Genomic DNA, 23,790 nt, shown 5'->3' with positions numbered 1-23,790 from the left:
GAGTCTGTGACATAAGTTTACTCTGCAGAAGACGGAGAAGAGAATTTCTTAATGGGGAAGGTTCACACTAGGCTATTTAAGGGGAGATGGTGGCGCTTTGAGTTATCCTGGACACAGGTTTCCGGGTTGATCAGCTGCTCTGCACTAGGCCTGCACAGGACTCCAGGGTATGAGGTTAGCCCAGCCCATTAGCAATGCAATTCCCCACTGCCTGGGGCACTATGGACAGTGGCCAAATCATCTCCTCAGCCCAGTAGGAGCGGATAAAAGAGGCAGGCCTCCCTCGTGTCCCTGTGAGGGGTGAGAAATGTGGCAGGCCGGGCAGCTGGCACCGTCTCCCCGTTCGCCAGCACAATGAGGCTCCTTTGCGCTCGAAGGTACGAGGTGATTCACTGCGTTTCCCAGACCCAGCTCAAACGCCAGACTTCTCTCAATGGCCCCAGTCTGTTCCTGAGCTCAGAAGAGGCCTGCTTTCCTTGCAGCATGTTTCGGGGCAAGGCAGGGTGGTCTAGAGGACAAGATGCTGGACTGGGACTCATCAAGCGGTTCTGGGCCTGGGGAACAGAGTAGGGGCCTCTGTGCTCTGGGGAAGGGACGGGACGGTATGTTAATGCATGTGTGTGCGCCATTCAATCTCGGTCTGGACTGCTTGGTGCTACTGTGATAAAAAGAACAATAATAATAAAGCCATCTCTGGTCCCACTCAAGGCAGGACTGGGTATTATCTAGACCATCCCTGACAGGTGTTTGTCCAACCTGTTCTTAAAAACCTCCGATGGAGGAGAGTCCACAACCCCCCTAGGCAATTTATTCTAGTGCTTAACTACCCTAGCAGTCAGGAAGTTCTTCCTAATGTTCAATCCGCTGCAGTTTAAGCCCATGGCTTCTTGTCCTATCCTCAGCGTTTAATGAGAACAGTTTATCTCCCTCCTCCTTGTAACGACCTTTTATGTACTTGAAAACTGTTATCATGTCCCCCCGCGTCGTTTCTTCCAGCCGAAACAAACCCACTTTTTTCAATCTCCCCTCAGAGCTCATATTTTCTAGATCAGTCCTGAGAGAGACCATAACTACACCCAGGAGAGGAGAGTCCATAGCACCTTCTCTCCCTCAAGAGACATGAGAGGAGTTTTCGGTCTGGGCAGACGGGACAGCTCCGGTCACAGCCTGGGGACAGTTTGAACAACTCATTGACTCAGGTGTGAGGTGCTGAGCAGAGCAGCGCCTGCCTCAGCCTAGAAACAAAGCAGGCGGCCTGCTGACGGGGGTCTGGAAAGATTGGGAAGTTGTTTCCACCCCAGCGAACTCCCTGACCCAGGTGCTGCAGTTAACCTCCTTCCATGGGAAAGGAGAAATATTTGGCTGCCGTGCCGTGGTAGCTGTGTCGGTCTCACCCACCTTATCTCTCCAGTATTTGGCTGGCATTTTTAATTACTGTTATGGTGCTTACACTGACCACTTTCCATTGCAAAGTCCTGTGACGTGTGTAAGTGTCCCCATCACACAGGCTCTGCTCTCGCTACCATTACTGGTATCGTCCCAGGATCTAGCGTTCGTTAAGTGCTGACAAAAGGCTGGCACCTTAGAGTTAGGTGCAGAAGAAGCCATGGTCCTTTCCCAAAGAGTTTGCACACACAGTACGCAGGCAACACAAAGCAATGCAGGGGCTGCCCCGGCGGAAGGCTCTGTCCTGCAGGGACAAATGTTTGTTGGTTTGTTAATTTAATGGGTGGGGGGGGTCTGTAGCAGACATTTGTTTTGAGGATGGATTTGAAGGACAAGGCAGGGGCAGAGCCAGGATTAGAATTCAGACGCTCCCACACTTCATCGAGGCTAGGACCTGTGCCTTCATAGCTGAGGTCGGATGAGGCGATTCATCAGAAGCCCTAGATTTTACACCCGTCTTAATTTTCTGAAACAAAATTCCCTTTGACTTAAAACAACCACCTAGAACATGCAGGGACCAATTGCCAGAAGATGCCGGGCTCTGCTCTTGCGTTCATAGAGGTTCACAAACCCCATGAGTGTCTCTGAGGGGTGTGGAAAACGTACCCCCAAAGCCCTGTCAACATGCGTTCTTTGGTGCATCGCCCGTTTGCTGTCAGAGAAACATACCCGTCAGAGTCCTGAGTCTAAACACTGAAGTTCTGAAGTGTGGATTTCCCTTCAGATCAGATCAATTCAGAGTCTTTACATCACTTCAGTTTGAAATTGTGTTTCTGGAGGAAATTATCTCCCCGGTTTATGGGGCCAATCCTGGAACTACGGCAGGAACCGGAGGAAAATAACGTAAAACTGGGAGGAAATAATATAGCTCCATGTAGGGGTAACATGATCTGATGGGGCCTCCACTAAGCTGGGATATTCTTGCACAATTGCAACAGGGGAGCAAACTCGCTGCCGATGTGACTCCATTGACTGCCGTGGAGTGACGCCAGTCAACAATTTGGCTCAAGCAGCTACAAATTCAGGGCAGGCCAAAAGCATTTAAGAAATCAGACGGAGGGACAGTTCTGAACTCCTTACTCCCACTTACCGTGGCCTGATTGTGGACCACAGGAACAGGCCCTGATTGCCCAGCTAATGCTGAGAATCGACAGGGTCTTACTCAGTGGCAGAATCTCTTCCCTGGGCTCTGTAACCCTGCCATGTGCATGCATTTCTGCAAAGCAAGCACATTCTGCAGAAGGCAGAGCCTGAAACCTACTTGGCTGTAGCAGCAAAGGCAAATAACCCAGCTTCTTTACAAAGAAACAATGTACCACAAACCAGCCCTTCTTTTTGTCTTAGATCCGCAGGGGTCACCGTTTATTGCCCACCTTTGTTGAACTGGGAAATCAAAAAGCACTCCCCTCCCCCAGCATATGGATCTAGACTGTATTATTCACAGGGTCTTAAAACACACTGGTTGCACCAAGACAAAGGAAACAGACAGACAGAGCCGGAGAGTTCATCCTAACAGTCTCTCTCCCTCTTCACCCCTCCTTCTCAGACTTCCTCTCTCCTCTTCCTCATGCACGTGTCTCTATTGTCTGCCTTCGGGTGGACCAGAGGAAAGAAAGAGTATTAAAGTGTGAAACCCGCCAGCCCCGGCGTCTGGCGGACGAGCTGCTTGATCATTTTCAGGGGGTTTCACTGCATTGCTGGGTATTTCCTGCCACGGAACGTGGGGCTGCACAGCAATGAGATTATTGTCCTTGTCACGCTGCGGTGTGCTGTTAGAGCGTGCGAAAACACACGCGTGTGCATGTACGGGGGGGGGGGGGGGGGGGGCCCACCTCTCCCTCACCCAATGCCGTGGTGTGTTGAAGAAAGTTTTCCCTTTATTCTGGAGCACGTCCGGGTGCTGAGCGCTGCCCTGGCCTGACACCGGGGTCCTTTTTGTTGTGGGGTTTTGTTTTGTTTTGGCCTTGAACCGAGTCTCAGATCAAGGGCCGTGTGTCTGACTGTTAAGCAGATGGGCAGTGGGCCATTCCTCCCCCCCCCAATTTTTCCCCCCTTGTCTTCTCTCTTGCCCCACCTTCTTTCACTTTTTCTCCATCTCTTTCCTGCTTCTTTCTCTTTCGCACACTTTACCCATCTCACTCTGCCCTGCCCCTCTCTCTCACACACACACACACACACACACACACACACTTTGTCTCCCTTTCTCTCCTTCCTCCTCCATCCTCCCTTTCTCACACACACACACACACACCCCCGCGCTGTGTCTTGCCTGCCTGCACAGCCGCTGGTCGGTAATGTGATGGCTGTCCTGGGGGACAGTTGATGGATTAGCGAGCTAAACAGCTCCATTGCAAAGCACCACCTGATCTCCAGCCTGCGTCCCATATAAAGACCGCGGGCCCGGAGTGCTGAGCTCAGCCAGTGTGTGCCGGCTTCCCCCCCCCCCTGCCTCCCCGCCCGCCTGCCCGCCCGCCCGCCGTGAGTGCAGGGAGCTGTCCAGTGCTGATCCCCGCCGAGAGCTGCCCCCCGAGCTCGCACCATGCCCCGCTCCTTCCTGGTCAAGAAGATCAAGGCAGACGCTTTCCAGCCCTGCCAGCTGCCGGCGCCCAGCTACCATCCCCTGCAAGCGGCTTGCGTGCTGGCCGGCTCCCGGGCGGGCGGCGGCCCCGGGGCGGAGAATGGTAAGTGCGGGAGGCAGCGGCGGCGGAGGCCGAGGATGGAGAAGGGTCCCGGGGCTGAGGCTCTCCCCTGACCCGCCGCACGGAGGGTCAGCGGAGCGGGGTCCCCGGTGCCCGGCGGGGCGGGGTCGCAGGCTGCGGGACCCCTGGCTGGAAGGGGGCTCGTGTGCCCGGCGCAGGGGTGTTAGCGGGTTATGGCTCCTACACACCGCGGCGCGGATTATCGGGGGTGGGGGGGGTGCGGATTATAATGGATTGGAGAGGAACCTCCCCCCCCATCCCCGGGCCGAGGCTGTGCGCAGGAGGCGCAAGACCGGACTCCGGAGCGGCTCCGGAGCGTCTGCAGAATAATGAACCGGCCCCGTCGGGTTCGCAACGGGGCAGGGAAGGGCCGGACAGACGGTCCCCGTCGCGGCAAGGCGGGATTCGAACCCGGGGCTCCAGCGGCCTTGTGCGGGGCGGCCCCTGAGCAGCCGCCTGGACTTTAAAAGTTGCGTCTCTATGGGGGGGAGGTGCGCGTATTGGTGTAGGTGCAGCGGGTGTGTGTGTGTGTGTGTGTGTGTCTCTTTCTTAGTACCTGTATTCGCCAGTCCTGTTTGTGCCTGTAGTCGTGTGTGGGTGTGTACAGGCAAATGCACTTAAAAGTGTCCCTGTGTTTGTGGTAGTGTGTGTGTATGCACGTGAGTTACATTGTGTGTGTGTGTGTTAGGATGAGTGCACTCTATTGTGCACATACATGTGTTTATGGGCTTACGGGGTGTGTTGTGTGCATGCATGCACTGGGGGATGTGTGTTGTGGTGTGTCGTGTTTGTGTGTACGGTGTGTTCTCTTGGGTGTGGTTATAGGCGTTTGTCTGCATGGAGTTGCGTGTTGTTGTGTATGTGCCTGGGTTTGTATAGAAGGGGGTGTGCTGCTTTGGCTATGTGTGCGTGTGTGTTGGGGGCAATGCCTATAGCATGCACTGCGGGCAGTAGGCAGGTGTGTTGTGCGCTGGGTGAGCGGAGTGCGCACGTGTGCCTCTTCCTCACAAAGGTGACCCCACAATCCAGCAGCCTCTGCTCCAAGTTGTTCTCCTGTGAAATTTCTCCCCCAGCGGTGTTACAGCCCTTTGGGGAGTCTGGCTGAACCAGGCTTTGTTACCCTCCACAGGACACACACGGGTAAGGGAGAGGGGGCAACTTTTCTGCCTGAACAGACCCCACCAGTTTCTGGAAATGCCCCCGTGTTGTAGTGTCTGAAGCTGGGCTTAACCCCTGCCCCGGGCTTGTCTCTGGATCACATCCTGCTTGGCCTGTTCAGTGCAGAACAAGTTCTTCAGGGCAAGCAAACAGCCGCGTGGACAAGTGAGAGCAATTCCCGAGGAGACAGGAGCTGACTCAGGCAGGGAGAAACGACATCTCAGGAGGAAATGGGGCCAAGGGCTTTCACGTTCCCGGGGGACCTCATTGTGCAAAGCATTGCCAAAGGAGTTACACTCCACAGCCCCGTCCCAGCCGTTGGCTGAGAGGCGCTGTCACGTCACCAGCTAGACCTGTGGCAGTCATGCCGGCGGCTGTTTGTGGCTGCCTGGGGTAGGCTCCATGTCACCGAGGAGAGGAGAGGGATGGAACGGGCAGGGGTGCCATGTTCCAGCCTGTGGCGTGTGGTGGTGAGCGGGAGTGTCGGAGAGTCAGGCTGAATTCCATGGACCGGGGGGCAGAAAGTCTGCAGGCTCCATGAGAAGGCCCTGCCCATGTCAGCGTGACAATTCCGGCACTGCATTGCATCCATCGTGCCCAACACCATCGCTGGAGCAACAAACGCCAGGCACGGTGGTAATACGATACTAACAGTATGTTCCTCCCAGATGAAACCACACCGGGCTGGCCCTGGAGGCTCCCCAGATGTGTCAAGGGCTGTGTGACGCAGCCCCCCTGGAAATCTCCTCAGGGGGCAGGGTAGAGATAAGCACTGCCGCTTGCAGACATTTGGAGGTTCCAGGGGAGGTTACGTCACTTGCAAAGTTGGGACAGGCTGGATGATTGCAGTGCCAGGCCCTGTTCTCTGACCTACCCTGGCTCCGGTGACAGCCCTGCCTGCCAGGGGGGCTTTGGGGAACTGGGAAGCAATTCCCAATCCTGGACTCAGTGCAGCTAACAATCAACTCGATGTGAGCCTGGTCATTTACACTGGTGGGCGCTAGATCTGCTCCTCCTTCGAAGACGCCCTCTGCTCCACTTAATAGAAGAGGTGGGTGGGCGGGAAACAACTGTTGTCATCCCCCGGGAGCCTGTTCCAACCAAATCGCCCCCGTCAAGACACCTCTTCGCAATGCTGAGAAGGCTACAGCACTGCCCCCAAAGAGGCAGCGGCTGTGAGATGAACTGTCTGCCTCTCCCTGCAGGTGTCATGAGGAAGAGCACGGGCCATGCTCTATCTTACAGGTGGTGCAGTCAGCTAAAGGGTGCTCCACGATTCAGCATGTCACAGCCCCACCAGGCCTGCTCCCCATTTCAGGTTCACACCGTGACATTAGGGGCCTGGGATTCCCACCGTGTCCTGAGAAACTGCCCTTCCCCATCTGTCTCGCCACGTCGCTAAGATGATCTAGGACACATGGGTCATTGCTTCCTAGAAGAGAACTGCTGGGGCCAGCTGAAGGCACACTCAGTAGAAGGCTCTCGTGCATGAATTTGCTTCCTCTGAGCTAGAGTCTGGTGGCTTTGACACACCCATGGGTGAGGTTTGGTCTCTAGATGCCTGAACTGTCTGCAGATCAGTGATGCATTGTAACAGCAGCGCTGGCCTGGCCACCCTGTACTGGAGGCAGTGTTCAATTCTATCTGTAAATACGACTAAGCACCTAGAGAAAGGGAGGTGTTCCCGCACGCCTGAACAGACAGGCAAGGAAGGAAGGGTGATCCTGTAGCTGAACGCTGGCCCTGCATTCGAATCCCACCCGTCACTCAGGCAGTATGCATGGCAACGTGCAAGTCACTTGCCCGCGCTGTGGTTCAGTTTCCCCAGCTGTGAGATCATTTCACTTACCTACCCTCAAGACGCTTCATGCGTTCTCATTGGTGCAGTGCTTGGAGTGTCTCTCCAAGAGGGCCCTACAGAAGTGTATGGAGCTATCCCAATTCAGTATATTTGGGGTGCAGTTAGTTTAACAGAACATCGTCTGTTTCATCCTTTCATTCTTCGGATCGCCCGGATCCAGGCAGTGACCCAGCTGGAAGAGGACCAATCACTATTGATTTAATGCACGAAAGAAGAGGAATACTGGGTGACGGCATTAGCGGTGGCACATGTGGGCACAATGAATGACATTCAGGGGCTGCCCGTTTGCTACCGTGCATGCCCCTAGGGGTTGGCATTTGGGATCTATATGTTTGATACAGTGGTTGGATGAAGGCGTGTTTTCATCTCATGTCTCTGATGTAATGTTGTGGCAAATTCAGGCTGTGCTTTCAAACAGAGAGTGGAATTTCGGGGGTCAGGTCCTGTCCTGAGAATGCCTGTGCGGCTTCAGGAGTTTTCTGCTTTCTTCCAGACCCCCACACCTCCCGTTCTCCCCACATTCCTGTGTGTGGAGCAAAACGTGTGTGAAATATTTTGTGCGCTGGGTGAGGGAAGGGAATGGAATCCGTGCAGGCTGGGGAGAAGCTGTTGATGCGTCTCTTCTGGAAATAACCTTGCTGCGTGTTGGAGAGAAAGTGTGAAAAATTGCTGAGGAGAGTGCTTTTCGCCCAGCGTGTGTGACTGCACTCTGTAAACAAGGAGAGAGGAAGGAGAGGAAGGGAGGGGGAGGCAGCTACATAGCAGAGGGGGGAGGACCAGGGGCAGGGGAAATGTCAGGCTGCACAGCTCCATCACCAACACCCTGCGATGGAAGGCCACAGGAGAGCAGTGTTTTTACATCACATCCAGGCAAAGGGGGGGGGGGGAGGTTACTACCTCTTAGGAGATGACAGAAATATGATTCAAGGGAATAAAAAGCAAGTCTTTCTAGAGAGAGGATGCCAAGAAAGCGTAGGTTGGGGAGAGGACAAAAAAATCAATAACTAGGCAGGCGAGGGCCAGGGAAAACTGCAGGTCACAATCAAGCAATCGTGGCAGCCTAGCACTTAGACTGAAGCAGGCCAGGAGCGAGAATCGCCCTATGCCAAGGGCAGCTCCACCCCCAGCCTGGATACCGCTGCACCCACCACCCCTCCCAGGCAGGACTGGCTTCTAAAACTACTTGTGAGGAGTAAAACTGTTGCCTTAGGAGATGCAGCAGATTGCCCCCAAGTGAGAGGTGTTTTCAGAAGAATTCCCAGGCTCGGTTCCCGTGCCTGCTCCCCGGCCAGCACCTAACTCAGCACAGACACAGCCATTTCCAGAGTTAAAGCCAAGATCAGAATTTCTCCCCCAAACCAAAGCCTGTGTGCGTCTCCTCCACACAGCTCCTTTCGGTCACCACACACACAGGGAGCCTGGGGTCTCGTCAGACGCCCAAACGCAGTTGGGAACAGCGCGCCCCAGCGAGAACAATGTATGATCAAATTCCAGTCAACCTCGCGTGATGTCCTGGTTAAAGGAGGCAGGAAGGTCTTGCGGCGAAGGCACAGTGGGAAGGGGGGAGATGAGGGACAGCAGATCTGGGGTCTGCTCCTGGCTTTGCCATGGGCTTACTCTGTGACCATGGGCAAGCCACTGAGCATCTTCTCAAATACACCCACCATTGCTGGAGTACTGGTGCAGTTTAACCATGAGCAAAACCATTGCTCCAGGCCCTCCCTGCCTTGGTCTCAAATAATTGCCATACATACAGTCCATGCAACGAGGTTGACAGCTCTCAGCTCAGCTCTGCCATCACATCCATGGGTTAAGCTCTCCCACAGACAATGTGGTTTGGTGCATAGACTGTGACCTCCGGAGACCTGGGTTCTGTCCTAGCCCTGCCACTACTTGCTGTGTGACCTGGGGCAAGTCCCTTCACCTCATCGTGAGCCAGCTTCCCTACCTGTAAAATGGGAATAATGCTAATGAGCCCGTTCATGAACACTGCGAAATCCAGGGATGAGAAGCACTCTCTGGGAAAGCCGAGTACTTATTAGGATTAGGTACTGGCAGAATGGGGCCTGTCGCACAGTTCACTGGAAAACCACTCGTGCCCCAGAATTCACTGACACAGAGTATTGGGTGAGGTAGGGGACTGGCGCTCTCTGAGTGACTTTCAATGGGAAATCGTGTCACGGCCGGGGTAGTAAGTAGGCCCTGAACTGGGGTGAATTAGTGCCAGCTGGGCTGGTGCAGAGGGAAAAGGCTTCCAGGAGTTGGTGTTGAATGAGCTGGTCCGGGCTCTTAATTACGCCTGTCTTTCAGCACTAGCCCGACTGGTTCTGGTCTATTGCCTGCGACTGTGGCGCCTTCTAACCCCCACACAGTGGACCCATTCCCCCAGCAGGACAGATCCACCTCCCCCCACCCACTTTTTCTGGTGCCTCCCCCAGCACTGTGTACCCAATTGCCTCCTTGCCCCCCAAATTCCAGCTCTTCTGGGGGAACGCCCCATCCGTTCCCCACCTGGCGATTGGCTGTTTTCACAGAGGGGGGAGGAGAGCTCAAGCCCATTCATATTTTTTATCATTGAAAACTCAAGGGCTTTATATAGGGCAGGCGGGGCTCAAACTCCCAACCTGTCAAGCTGAGCATCGTTGGCACATACCGCACGGCACAGGAGCGGGTCTGTCTCAGGCCTTTGCTGCAGTCTCAGGTCAGCCCGCCAGCACTGCAAGGTTGGTGCTGAACGCTGCATTCATGGTGCTCTCAAGAGGGGAATTTACTTCTGCTCCAGTGGCTGGTGCTCATCAGAATTCCTTTGCCTAGGAGCGCCACCTCCTGGTGGGTTCACACCGGCCTATGGAGAACAAACACTTGCCAAAACGTGCCCTCTCCCTGGTGGAGTAGACTATTGCTAGCCATGTACACATCAGAACATGCTGACATATTAATCCATGGCTCATTTGAACCCAGGGCCGGAGCGTACAGATGAGAGGCTGATGCCAGTGGAATGACACTTTTCTCTCTCTCCTCAGCTGCAGGGATACCTTAGGAGTCAATGGAGCTGGGCCAGTTTATGCTAGTTGAGAATCCGTCTCCTTCTTCCATATTTTACCGTGTCACACCAACAGGAGCCGCCGGTGCTGTTTTCAGCCGTGGCAGCCGCATTTCTAATGCAGAAAGTGAGCCCAGCCCATAGCCTGAACATCTGGGTCTCTTTATCTCTCCGATGAGCAATACCGACACGGGTGAGATGCATGTGCTTGTGGTTTTGCACAGCGTCTCCTTGCACTGCCTCTTCAGTGCCGGTGTGTTTCAGAGATGGGGTAGACAGAAACAACCCAATGGCTCAAGCCCGTTGTTGCAGTAGATGGGAGATAAAATGTAAGTCTCTAAAAGTCACACGTCCAAAGGCGTTTGCAACGGGGGTACCTGCACCAGCCACATGTGAGCCGGGTCATTGTGTGTTCAGAGGGACCCGTGTGTGCTGATTATCTGTTTTGCATGCACAGGCAGGGAGTTTTGTGGGTGCACCCACTGCACAGCTTCCCTTGATGAATTCAGCCCTCCATAGTTTAAGTGGACATGTAAATTATTAGGTAGAAGGTAAATATCATCTCAGGTCCCCAAAAGATGAACTGTTCTATCAGATCAGAGAGATCAAAGATCATCAAACCAAAAAATACACTAAGACACCAAGTGATGTCTGCTGAATAGTGTGTTACAGTTTCACCTCATGCGTGTGTGTGTGTGCGGCTGTTTTGTTCGGTGCCCAGTTATTATCAGCATTAATAAACCCAGGATGCATGTACTGAAAGCGCTGATGCTCACATCAGAGTGGTAGAGAGATGTTTACTGCCAATGGGTGGGTAGCATTTGTAAGTTAAATGGTGGGTTCTCAGCCGGAGGGACAGAACCACCCTCCATTTCTCAATAGCTAGATGGATAAGGGACTCCCCAAACTTTTCCTGTTGTTAGCAGGGGGACTGGTCTGGAAAAGGCTGAGACCACTGAGTTAACGATGTGCCATGAAATGTATCCTGCAGAAGGCTGTTGAGTGCATAGTGTTGCACAAAAAATATCCCTCTCCTGAATCACCTTATTCGAGTATTTTACCTTTCCGGGCACTGCAAGGTCCAGATCCTCTCCTCTGACTCGGTGGGTGGACCCCCAGGGATCCCTGCCTATGGGGCAGAGAAGCAGAGCATGGCACTTCTGTGGCAATGTTTCCTCACAGATATGCACACCAGACCCTGCAGATAGCGCACTGTGGGTTTGAGCTGAGTACATGGGGGAGGGGAGCTGGTAGAGGATTCCAGCCACATGCTGACTGACTGAGTCAGGATCAATGTTGGCATGCACTCTCCGTGCTGCAGAACCCCCTGAGAAGGAAGGGGGGGGGGGGTTGCGCCATTGGAGCCCCACGGTCAGCCATCCAGGACCAAAAGCAGGAACAGTTTTGGAGCTGAAGGCACTCCACATGGGTGGCTTTGGTTTCCTGCAGTTCCCCTTGAGACTCCCTGACTCTTCCAAGGTGGAGGGTAAGCCTCCTGGAGTTTCCCGATCCCTGCATGAGTTTTCCCCTCCGCAGTAGATGAGCTCAGCCATAGTTCTCTCCCTACTCTTTTTCCTTTAAAGGGGGTTCAATTGTCTCATTTGGGGCATGGAGCCTCTGGTCTCTTGTTCTCAAGCCTGCAGCTTTTCCTTACAGCTGCATTTCTGTCTTCTCCTCCTTGCTGTCAGTCTACCCCAGCCTCCGACATCCATTCCCCCCTTGTGTCTCCAGGAGAGCGGTGCTCCCGGATTCTGGGCCCCCTTGTCTCTGGCAGGAAAGCACCTGGCGAGAGCCAAACTGACAATCCTGTATTCTCTTGAAGGTCGCTCCATGAAAACAGCACCACGGCCAAAGAGCTGTCCTACATACGCCCCTACATTTCAAGGTTGCACGCACACTGATAGCGTCGAGAGCAGGCTGTGCCCGTGTTCCCAGGGGGAATGGCTTGAGACGGAGGGTAAGACAGGGCGACCTCTGTGTTCCTGCCCAAGCCCTGTCCTGAGAGTTCACTTTGGTCTTGTCCAGTTTTCCCCAGGTTTCTGAAGGGGGATGGGGATGCTGAGAGACAGCACAGCTCATTGTGAGTGTCTGCCAGTGTCATAACGAGGAATTAACCCTTGGCAGCCGCCTAATGGCCTGGGAGAAGGGCAAAACGGATTCAGAGCACAGGCAAAGTGAGTGGGCCAGGGGTCTAGCATCCTTTCCTTAGCCAGCATGACTCTCTCAGCGGTTGGTTGGATGGTGTGCAGCAAGGGGAGGTAACAGATCGAGGCTGGGCTGGGACTGTGGCCCGGGGCCCGGCTTGCTGTCGAGTGGGAACAGGGCGGCTGGATGCACATTGAGACAGACGGGTCAGACGTCTGGGATTCTGAGCGGGGGACTCCTGGGTCTCATGCCGGGAGACGGACAGTGTACTCTGCCAGGCCCAGCTGCAGCCAGAGACTCGCAGATGTTAGCAAGCGTCATGGGGAACCTGGCCCCGATCTCAGTTTGTGATAAACCACCAAACTCAGAGCAGAGCCAGCGGGGCCTGGGCTGCCGGGGGCTCAACAGACCGAGGCAGAGGCGCCATAGGACAGCGAGGTCCTTACACGGAGCTCTACTAATCATGGCTGTTCCTCACGGACGCCCGCACGGCTTCGACTAACGCTCCAAGGTCCCATCCCACCTGGGGCCGCGTCTGTAGAGCCAACCACTCCCCATGTCTCGGTCAGGATTCAGGCAGGGATCCCCTAGGACTTTTGAAAAAACGGCACCTGGGTCCCCCTCTCGTTTTCAGCCCTCTCCGGCCCCCCATCACCCCCAGACTGGCGTCTCTGCTGTGGCTCGCTATAGAGACAGCGGGGCCAGCTGCAAGGTTCGGAGGCCGGATTAGATTCTGAGCCATCTTCAGGAGCACCCAGACTTGGCGTTTTCGCCTCGGGCCCACCTCCATCCGTAGCCCAGCCAGGCTTTTATGACAGCAGTAACGGCCGCCCCAGGGAGGTCCTGGTCTCCCAGGGATGGGGAAGCTCAGGGAAGCTGGGATATACACCCAGGAGAGGAGAAGCCCCGGTAGATGGTGATCTCCATCTGTGTTTGTCTCCTGCAGGGTACATCCAACATTGCCTCACGCCCTCTGGCTACGAGACGGACGACAAACAAGGGCTCCAGCTGGTGTCCTCAGACCCGGCCTACGCTCCGGCGCCCGAGGAGTACAGCGATCCCGAGAGTCCCCAGTCGAGCCTCTCCGCCCGCTACTTCAATGGCGAAGCCGCGGTCACAGACAGCTACTCCATGGACGCTTTCTTCATCACGGACGGCCGCTCCCGGCGGCGCAGCGAGAGCCAGCGGCGCGGGAGCCACCGCCACTCGTGTCACGAGTGCGGCAAGACCTACGCCACCTCCTCCAACCTCAGCCGGCACAAGCAGACGCACCGCAGCCTGGACAGCAAGATGGCCCGCAAGTGCCCCACCTGCGGCAAGGCCTACGTCTCCATGCCCGCCCTGGCCATGCACATCCTGACCCACAACCTCAAGCACAAGTGCGAGGTGTGCGGCAAGGCCTTCAGCCGGCCCTGGCTGCTGCAGGGCCACAAGCGCTCGCACACGGGCGAGAAGCCCTTCGGCTGCGCCCACTGCGGGAAGGCCTTCGCCGACCGCTCCAACCTGCGGGCCCACATGCAGACCCACTCGGCCTTCAAGCACTACAAGTGCAAGCAGTGCGAGAAGACCTTCGCCCTCAAGTCGTACCTCAACAAGCACTACGAGTCGGCCTGCCTGAAGGGCTCCGAGCACGCCTGTGCGCTAGGAAACTGAGCCCCGTCCCGCCAGCGAAACCAGGGCCGCTCGGCCTGCAGGGCCCGAGTGCGAGAGACGGCAGGGACTTTTGCAGCTAGGTCCAGCCGTGTTTGCTGGAAGGATGCGTTTTCCCAGGGATGCTCGGCCTGGCTTCCTGCAGTGGGGAGGCCGTGTGGGGCGGGGGGGTCCCCGGACTTTTCCGTCACGGACCGGGTGAAGTTTTTTAATCGAAATCTCAAACGGTGCCGACCGCCGGTTCCACAGCTCTCCCGTTTCCCGCCCGCCGGCCTTCTTCCTCCCGCTCCCAGCTCTTCCCCTCGCGGCAGAGGGAAGCAACAGCCCCCGACTCGCTGGGGGACTCTGGGCAGGATCTACTCGAAAGCTGCTTTGCCGGCGAGTCGAAGTTCCTCCCCGGGAGGTTCGCTCCTAGCTTCTCTTCAGGCCCAGGGACCTCGGGAATCTCCTTGCGTATTTATTTAATTTATTGCTCTATTTATTTCGTGCTGCTTCTTCTCCCTGAGAGAATCGACTGGGGAGGAAAGAAACTCGTCGTCTTCTCTGTGCCGGGGAGCTAAACTCATTGGGTTCAAAATGCACCAGCTGTGAAGCTGTGAGAGTCTTGACAAGACAACAAGGGGACCAGACGGGGCATGTGGGTTCTGTGCGATTGGCAGGCCTGTGGGGAGGGGGCGTCTACGTGACTGGCAGGCTACTGGGAGGGGTGCACATACAAGCGACAGTCTTGTGGACAGGAGGGGGTGCCGCATGACTGACAGGCCTGTGGAAGGGGGTGGTTCTGTGCGACTGACAAGCCTGTGAGCGGGAGGAGTGTCGGGCCAGGAGAAGGGGCCGGGCCCCTGTGCAGTATGTCCTTGTTGGTTTGCTTGTGGGAGTTCCCTGCTCTGTGACTGACAGGAGGACGGAGGGGTGAGCCAGCAAGTGCATGTTCCTCCCGCCACAGCCATGGGACTGATGATAGAAAATCTCACCATTCCCTGCCTCTAGGAGCCAGTGACTATGTGGCAGTCAGGTGTCGGGGCAAGCCCCAGCTCCTGGAGTCATGGGAACATGTCAGACTCTCGGCTTTTGTTTAAAACATATAGAAAGATTCTAGCCCTTAGGTTACGTTTCTAAACTTTTCTCTGCAGCAATGGGTGCCCCCTAGAAGTTCAAAAACCAGAAGGTAAATTGGAAAAAAAAAACCCAACCCAATGCTGAAGTTTTTAAAACAAAGCTTGTGATTTTTAAGACACAGAGGGAGGCAGAAAAGCCTCCTCAGATCCCTGCCAACACGCCCAAGGGAAAAGCCCTTCCCAGGCACAGGTTTTGTGATCTGGTCCATGATGTCAAAGCCGTGGCAGTGAATCCCATTTGTGCACTGCCGTCCCAGGCTTGATGGCCACCTCCTGCCGGAGGAGAAGTGGCAGGGTGTTAAATCCCAAACTCAGTTTGGGAAGGCCCACCCCCCACTCCCCATCCACCCCCACGCTCGCCCGGAAGCTGTGAGGTCACGCGGCTGGGTTTACGCTGGGAGGTGGCCGCACCGGGCTGTGACTTCGTGCGGACGGCCAGGTCTGAGAGGGCAGCACCCTGACCCAGCCTGACTCAAAGGGAGGGCTTCCATCCCCCTTACAGGAAGGCCTCTGCTGTGGTCATTGCTCCGATCCCGCTGTGTTCCAATGGGCTTCCTGCAGGGCCCGATCCAGCCGGCAGCCTGCCGAGTCAGACAGATTGGGATGAGGAACAGACTCCCCCAAGCACCTCTCTCAGTCACAGAGATGGAGTTCTCGTTGGCGGGGGTCAGTGAACGGGGAGAGAACCAGTGTTACTGTAAAGTTCGGGGAGGGGGGAATGGGTCTATTTAAATGCTCTAATTTATATTATTTATAATTTATGCTTTTGACTATTTATTTGCCATGACAGAAGGGGCCACACCAGATCCTGGGGCCTCTTGGCATGTGTCCTCTCAGAGGGTCTGAACCTGCCTGCAGAGCCCTGCCGTTCCCAGGGCAGCTTGCAGAGTGGGAGGGGTGGCGGGGCATTCGGTGACCTTTGGGAAAGTACTTTATTCCCAGACTGTAGCTGGCAGTTCCACGGCCGGCTGAGAACCTAACGCTCGCCTGCCACGTCGAAAGGCACGGGATTCTGCACTCTGCCGGTTGTGAGCAGGCTGTTTAAGGCAAAGCTGTTCTCCTTCGTCTTCCTCAATGCCGAAGAAGGTTCCCCTGCCCTTTTCCAGGGTTCCAGGCTGCGCAGGGAATAAAACCGTCATTTCTATGCAACTTTCCAAGCGGAGAACGCCCTTTGCCATTCCCATGCGCTCCAAACCTTTCACCGCCGCTGCTGACGGCACCGTCTGCGGGAGTGCTGGGCTTCCTCTCCCTCACGCGCAACCCTCACCGTGCAATATGGCGCCGCCACCGCAACACTTCCTGTTTCCTACCTCGCATCCTGAGCCTGCAGGAGCGCTAAGTGACGGACTGTCAATCCCACGCTGTCTGCTCCAAGAGACCAGGCCTCATCAGCAACAGGGCCTGGCAACATGCCCAGCTCTCAGATCCTCACGTGTGTAGGAATGCACACACCTAGGTACCTGTATCCTCCTTCCAACGCACACCCTGCACTGTTCCTTTGCGCACGTATGTCTCACATCTGCTAGCATGCTTGCGGTCTTTTCTGTGCACCTGGACTCACAGGAACGCACCTTGATTGCACAAGAGACTCCACACACACACACAAGTGGTTGCACATATGCACCAGGTGCACAACCTTGCAGGCACCATCCTACCCGCCATCACACACTCTCAACTAATCGTCACACGCCCACAACCTCCGATGCAAACTGCATCACACGCACATTCTCTGTGCACATAGCTTCGCTTACGTCGCCTGCTGTGTGTGCATGCACACACGCACACGCACACTGCTGTATTATACATGCAGAGCTTCACTCGCCCTCACACACATCCTCATTCACAGCGCCATTCACACACTTTGATTCATGCCCACATACACACACCCATTTACACATGCAGTGCATCTCTCTCACACACACACACACACGTGCTGTGGGTATTCTTCCCTGATGGGCTCTTCCCCAGGTGGAATCACCTTTATCATAAGCAAAACTCATCTTCCCCTGGGGGCAGAAGGTAGCGCACCTGTTATAGGTGTTTATTCATGAGAGCTGGGGCGAGCCAGCTCCCGTGATATGATTGCACTGGGGACCATGCAGGTGCGCCCGTCCGTCCCTGCTCCGTGTTTATACTGTACATAGGAAATACGACAGCAATAATTTTCCGTGCATGATTGATTTTTTCTGCCAGGTTTTGTATTTGACAGATCACAGTGACACAAGTCTACTGAGAACCGGCCACCTGCAGTATTACTTCTAATGCAATTCAGGGATATTAAAGGGACTTCTGCTACTCAGACACGTGTCTCTGGAGATCTGTATGTATGGCTGAGGGGTGGTTGCAAGCTAAAGCTGGGGAAACTAGTAGAAAAATGTAATACACCTGAGGAGCATCACACTTGAACCATTCAGGCAGGTACAAGGACAGGTGACATGTTTAGTAAACATCTGTCCAAAAATAGCCCTTGAAAATCACCCCGGGCATCAAGACAGCTGTCGTTTCCCCGCTCAACCCCTGCTGATCCAAGATCTCCTTTCCCGGGGAGCAGCAAGACACCTGCTTTCGTTTTCATTTATGAAATATTCCTTTTATTAATTTTTTCTCATGCAGAACGAAGAGGAAATTAAAAATCCACTTTCCCTATTCTGTGCAATAGATAGCTGGAATCACTTCTGCTTATAAGATTACAGGAGCCAAAGCATACACATGCACTGACTTATTTGCAGGCATCTTTAGGATCTCAAAAACAAAAAGATAAATACCAATAAAAACAAGCTAAAGGTCAGAGAGGGGCTGGTCTTCCCCGAATTCCTTTGAGGCACACACGTGTCAGCCCTGTGAAAGCCCCATTCACGTATCTCCTGCCCCTTACAGAAGCATGAGAATGGCCATAGGAGAACAAACCAATGGTCCAGCTGGTCTCTGACAGCAGCCAGTGTCTATAGCTTCAGAGGAAGATGTAAAATCCCCACAATGCACCAAAACAGGCCTCTCCCGCCTCCTTGGCCCTGCGCAACCCCTGAAGCCAATGGGCGTTGGGGCCGCTCAGTGTCTCGTGACTGGAGCGAGCGCGCGGGCAGCTCGGGTGAGGCAGGGCGGAGCTCTGGGAGCAGGGGCACGAATCAATGGTACTTTTAGGGCAGGACAAGTGAGTGGGACGGGCACCCAGCAACTGCTGGGTTTGTCCTTCGCTTCCTGGCACTTTTCTCCAGGCACAGCCATGCCCCGTCTTGCAATCCTCTGCCTTATCCCGCTCGCGCTTCGGCCAATATGTGCTGGTCTAAACTGTTCCTCCTGAGGCAGGCAATTCCTGTGTGCAACCAGAAGAAGATGCTCTCCTTCTGCTGCTGTGAATTCAGTGCACAGACGGGGCAAAAGCAGAGGTGCCTGCAAAGAGCAGAAAAGGAGAGCACTGGCAGTGGGGAGCTGGCCGCTCTCCTTGTGTCGAGAGTGCAATCTTTGCTGCCCTTGTGGCTTCTGTTGCTGGCACTTCTGCTTTCCCTTCTCTGGGCGCTGGAAATTCTGCAAACAGCAGCCCTGGTGAGCTCACGCTGGGGTGAGCAATAGATTTACGTTAATGCCACCCCACTCGTTAAAGAGCCAGCGAGGCTGTGAGCAACAGCAGAGCGCTGACCTGGAAATAAAGAGAAGCAAAGTCTTAAATAGCAGCACTCCACTTAAAAAGCTTCCCCAGTCAGCCCCGCAGGGATCCTGCGATCTTGAAACGCATGCCAGAAAATCCCATGGAAGGAGCCCAGACCCATATTACACATGCCGAAGGCCGATTTAGAAACCAGACATTCCAGCTGCCTGGGCTTTTCCATTCGCTCCTGCGCTCACAAACGCTAGCGCTGGCTCCCTGGGAATGAACCTCATTAACAGCAGAGCTCCTCTGTGGCAAGCAAATCATTTGCAACCCTGATCCTTTGAGTGGCTTTGTTATTTGCAAGTATTCGCCGAAGAGCTGGCGAATCCTTGTCAGCCTCTAACGCTCCGGAGGCAACAGTAGCACAGCTACAGCACTGCAGTGTAGATGCTGCCTACGTCGATGCCAGGGGTTGCCAACGGCGTAGTGAAGCCACCTCTCCGAGCGGCAGTAGCTAAGGCAACAGAAGAATTCTTCCATTGATCTACAGGGGGGGTTAAATCGACCTACCTACATCTCACAGGGTGTGAAATTTTTCACAGCCCTGAGCACTGTCGCTAGGGTGACCTAGGTTTTAGGTGTAGAGCAGGCCTGAGTTACCAGGAAACTTTGCCTTTGGCGGTTCACGATTCATGGAGTTGGTCACCTGAATCGTCATGTATTGTTTCTGCGGCCGGATGGCGGGCTGGGAAACATCGTCAGGAGGAGACCTGTGAATAAGGCTATGGTTTTGCAGCTGAGTCAGCCTGCCTGCTGAAATTCATGAAACTCCTGGGACTTGCAACGCTCGCTGCGAATACCTTGCAGCCGTCCACATGCTCACCGAGAGCAGATAAGACAACCCCACAAACCACAGCAAAACTGGGCCAGTGCTGTCAACCACAAAAACACTTGCAAAGCCAGTTGGGGGCGGGGGAGGGTTTTTTTAATTATTCACCCAGCTCCACACAGGATCATCTTTCTCAGGCCCTTGCTCTTGCTTTGGCCTGCCTTCCGATTTGTTGCCCAAGGACCCCTTGGGAAATGGACTGCGTCTTTTGAGTCGTGAGCCTCCATGCACTTACAGGTAGGCTGATGGGCCTCTTGTTCATCTATTTTTAAAATATACAAAACGTGCGTGTGAAACTACATATTCTGGACGTGTCTCTTTCTCCAACCATCCACAGCTCACCTATCTTCTTAAGTAAGCAGAAGAAAGGATCATATCTTCCTCTGTGTTTGTGTAACCTAATGGGACCCAGATACTGACGGGGACCTCAGCACACTAATAATAAATACAATAATAAAAAACCAGCAGTGATTAAACACCAGACCAAGGGCATGGCAGTCACTGGGCAGGAGGTATATCCACTTTTGGGTAATAATGCTGCCAGCTCCTACGCTTTGCATCCTCAAAGCAACTTCTGGGCATTCACGAACGTATCCTCCGCACAGCCCCATAACCGGGAAGTCCGGCTCGTCTCCATTTTACAGCTGGGAAATGCGACAGGGAGGGTTAGTGCTTTGCACAGTGCCACATGAGCAAGTCAGTGTCAGAGCTGGGCATTAGACCCCCAGAGATGCTGGCACCTAGACCTGTGCTCAGACCTGCCTCTTTCAATCCCCACCCGCGTTCAGCGCCAATGGGCCGGGGATGGTTTGACTTTCCTAAAGCAATGCGGAGAGACAGGTCATTATCACTGGTTGGTTTCCCAGCTGGCTGGCACAAGGGGGCTGGAGCCCACACTGACTGGTACACTACAGGTCTACACTGCAAAAACAGAACCTCATCATGCAGAGAGAGACATTTCAGCTCGGCCGGGAGCCCAGGCTCAGAACCCAAGCTCCAGCCCAAGCCTGACGGTCAATGCTGCTAATTTTAGCCGGTAGCATGAGCCCAAGTCAGCCGCGCCAGGCTGCGACTGGCTTCTGTAGGGCTTTTCTCTTTTGTGGTGCGGACGAACCTGCTGCAGGCCCTGGAGTCTCTGCTGAATGAGCCATCGCGGCGTCCCCGGGTCTCGGCTGCATGTGCACCCAGTTGTGACGCCAAGGGCTGCCTTGGCGACTTCCTGGAGCCCGAAGGCCCGGCTTAATTTGCTGCATAAATGTGTGCGCATCTTTAGTGTCAAAGACAAAGCACGTCTCATCCGCTTGCACTCGCCCCCACCTTGCGAAGTGAAGAGAAACGGCTGCTTGGCTTGGTTCGTCGGCCAGGCACACCAGCCCTCGCGCAGATCTCTTCCCGCTTGGGCCAGTTACAAGGAGCAATTACCCTCGGTCGGGAGATTTTCTTCACTCAGCGGCAATGTGAGGGGGAGGGGAGGGTAGTCCGGTCGTCCTACCTGGGCCTGCCCCAGCTGCGCACCGTTTGGGATGCTGTCGCACAGGAAGCGGATTAGGGAGATGACCCAACAGAGGATTGATCTGTAATTGTGCCAGCTCCGGTCTTTGGAGCTGCGCCGGTGATAGAGCTTGTGCCTCAAACCCTCCTCTGTAAACCTGACCGGGACAGCGACGTCCCTGCCTTGCTGCTCGATAACATCTTCGTGTGTTGTTTTAACGCAGCGCCTTCCGTCCTCAGGGTTCGGGAGGACATCGATGCAGTGGTCAGCCAGTGCCCTGGAATGCGGCCACCTCTGGGTGGAGAAGGTCAACAGGAGGAGAAGGAAAATTTCAGTCCAGAACAAAATTCTGGCCCATGCAGGACGTTCTGGAGTGTTATTTATTTACAGGAGCGCTGGCTGTGTGCCAGGCACGGCCCCAGCACTCCCAAAGGACAGGCCCTGATGCAAGGAGCTGCGATCACCCCGGGAGCAGTGGTTTCCCGGCCAATCCCAGACTGAGACACTGACAGGCAGCCACCTCTGGGATGGAGGGCGGCGTCAGGTGGAGGGCAGGCTGGGGCGAGGAGGTGGTGGTGTGGTTGAAGACACTGAGGCCAGAGCCCCCAGCTCATGGGACATGCAGCCAAGGATCTCGAAAGTCCATGCCGAGCAGAGAGGCCCGGGCTGGACCCAGCCGAGGGCTGCCCGTTCTGCTGTTTCATTGTGAGCTGGCAGAGGAACGCAAGCCCCGCCTCCAGGGGAGCAGTGATTGAACTGGCTTCCTGGCTGCCCCGTGGGCCAGGGCGAAGCATGCTGCACACTGCACACTCACCGTGACTCAGCTGCGCTCGCCCGGCCGGAAACAGCCTCTCACCCTCACACACAGCAGCTGGGGGGAGGCGACTAGAAACCCAGCCCAAGGCTTAAAAGCAGAGCGTAAAAGCTGCGTGCAACTGCGAAATCCGCCCAGGGGCCGTGAGCCTGGCCAGGTGGAGCTGGGCTCGGGGAAAAGGCTCCTGTACACTCCCCTGCGAGTCCCAACGGTGCAATCCGCACCTCCTGGCAGCCTTCCATGGGACTGTGGGGCACCAGGGGCGGATGCAGTGGGTGAGGGCGGGCAGGCAGTGGGGTGCGCTCCAAGGGGCTCTTGGCAGGGGCTGGGCCACAGTGATGGCTAGCAAGGGCCCCAAGGGGCCAGCTGCAGTGGAAGAGGACCAGGGGAACAGAAGCATCCACTCCGACAACATCCCCACCGTCCATAACGTGCCCATGAGCGTGCTCATCAGACCCATCCCCTCGGTCCTGGAGGAGAGCAAGGTGAAGAGCCTCCAGGAAACCATCCAGGTGAGATCAGGGGCAGGTTATACGGACTGGGGATGGCACCGCTTGGCTGGCCACGCTAGAACAGGGCCACCTGATGAGCCAGGGTCGTGCAGGGAATTTCCACACCAGCGATGCCAGGGCTGTGCCCAGAAGGGCCATGCCGCACGAGGCACGGGGGCATTTGCCTGCTGGGGACGCTGAAATCGTACGGGTGATACAGGGGCTGTCCTAATCCTGCCAGGAGTGTAACGTCAGCCGTAGCTCGAGCAGGCACTGCTGTGGGGCAGCTCACAGCTGGGGCGCTGGCGGGGTGTCAGCGGTGTGAGTGTGGAAACCCCGGCAGAGGGAACGGAAGGGGGTTAACGCCCTGCTGCTTTTTGACGCTGTTTATGACACGCTCTCTCTGCTCCCCGCCCCAGGAGGACCCTGACAGGGTGCCCCCGATAGACGTCCTCTGGATCAAAGGCAGCCACGGGGGCGATTATTTCTATTCCTTCGGGGGGTGCCACCGCTACGCAGCCTACAAGCAGCTGAAGAAGGAGACCATCCCTGCCAAAATCATCCAGTCGACCATCAGTGACCTTCGCACCTACCTGGGCTCCTCCACCCCTGACCTGCGCTAGGAGCCGCTCGCTGGGCATGACAGACCTTCCGCTACAGTGCGTGGGAGCAGTTCACCCGACGCCCCTGCGGCGGGGCCTGGCTCCCGCAGTCCAGAGCTACCTACCCCATAGCAGGGACCCTTCGTCCAATCCCAGGAATGGGAGCTGCCGGCTTGACCCCTCCACAGCCACCATCACCTTCAGGGGGAGCCTCTGCCTGACTCCAGGACTTGCAGGGGAGACTCTCCACTTGCCCCCGGGGATGTCCCGGGCTGACGCAGCCAGGGGCCCCTGCCTTGCAATGGGATGGGACAGTTTTCTGCATGTCTTTGCGTTGCCTCCCCACGGCCTGAAATCTGACTGAGGCCAATGACCGGGCTGGGCAGAAATGCCTCCAGGCAGAGGCCCCGGGCCCAGCGGCAGGTGGGCTGGCGCGAGGCTGCGACTGGCTGCAGGAGTGACTATGGACCATAGGTGTGGGGAGCCTTGCTTCGGGTCTGACCCCGGAGCCCAAATGTTAGGGGAAAGGAGGGGAGGCCAGGCATGTCCCAGTGCTCTGCTGGGAAAGGGGGCCTGTGGGGGAGGGGAGGATTGGGATTGATTTTAATACGGGGCAGGGGGAGCTCTTGTAAGCTATTTGTGTAATAAAACTGAACCGTCTCCGGTGTGCGGCGGTGGGTCCAGGCGACGGCAGAGAACGCTGGACATCCCACGGCACAGGGGCGTGCGTATAGCCGAGGCTTGGACGTGTGCAGCTGTGCACAGCTGCAGGCACCGGCCATCGGAAGGCGCC

The 23,790-nt window shown here is 55.6% G+C and overlaps 2 protein-coding genes across 2 annotated transcripts; both read left to right on the top strand.

Annotated features, from left to right (window-relative positions):
- Window positions 1-3,985: 3,985 nt before the first annotated feature.
- SCRT2 (scratch family transcriptional repressor 2) lies at window positions 3,986-14,005 on the top strand. Its single transcript, XM_067554581.1, has 2 exons — window positions 3,986-4,127; window positions 13,299-14,005. The coding sequence occupies exons 1-2, from the start codon at window positions 3,986-3,988 to the stop codon at window positions 14,003-14,005; spliced, it is 849 nt and encodes a 282-aa protein (XP_067410682.1).
- An 8,057-nt stretch (window positions 14,006-22,062) lies between these two features.
- Window positions 22,063-23,545, top strand: SRXN1 (sulfiredoxin 1). The gene is made up of 2 exons (XM_067554580.1): window positions 22,063-22,416; window positions 22,815-23,545. Exons 1-2 carry the CDS (start codon window positions 22,171-22,173, stop codon window positions 23,016-23,018), a joined length of 450 nt encoding a protein of 149 aa, XP_067410681.1. The 5' UTR covers window positions 22,063-22,170; the 3' UTR covers window positions 23,019-23,545.
- Window positions 23,546-23,790: the final 245 nt, after the last annotated feature.

Source organism: Emydura macquarii, unplaced genomic scaffold (genome assembly GCF_026122565.2).
Source record: "Emydura macquarii macquarii isolate MOO-44397 ecotype Brisbane River unplaced genomic scaffold, CSIRO-AGI_Emac_v2 contig_1483, whole genome shotgun sequence".
NCBI classification, from domain to species: Eukaryota; Metazoa; Chordata; order Testudines; family Chelidae; genus Emydura; species Emydura macquarii.
This window is presented reverse-complemented; position numbering and strand designations above follow the sequence as displayed.

Coding starts and splice junctions, on each gene's coding strand:
- SCRT2 (XM_067554581.1), top strand. CDS start 3,986: ATGCCCCGCTCCTTCCTGGTCAAGAAGATCAAGGCAGACGCTTTCCAG. Junction 4,128..13,298: donor CGGCCCCGGGGCGGAGAATG/GTAAGTGCGGGA, acceptor TGTCTCCTGCAG/GGTACATCCAACATTGCCTC.
- SRXN1 (XM_067554580.1), top strand. CDS start 22,171: ATGCAGTGGGTGAGGGCGGGCAGGCAGTGGGGTGCGCTCCAAGGGGCT. Junction 22,417..22,814: donor GCCTCCAGGAAACCATCCAG/GTGAGATCAGGG, acceptor TCCCCGCCCCAG/GAGGACCCTGACAGGGTGCC.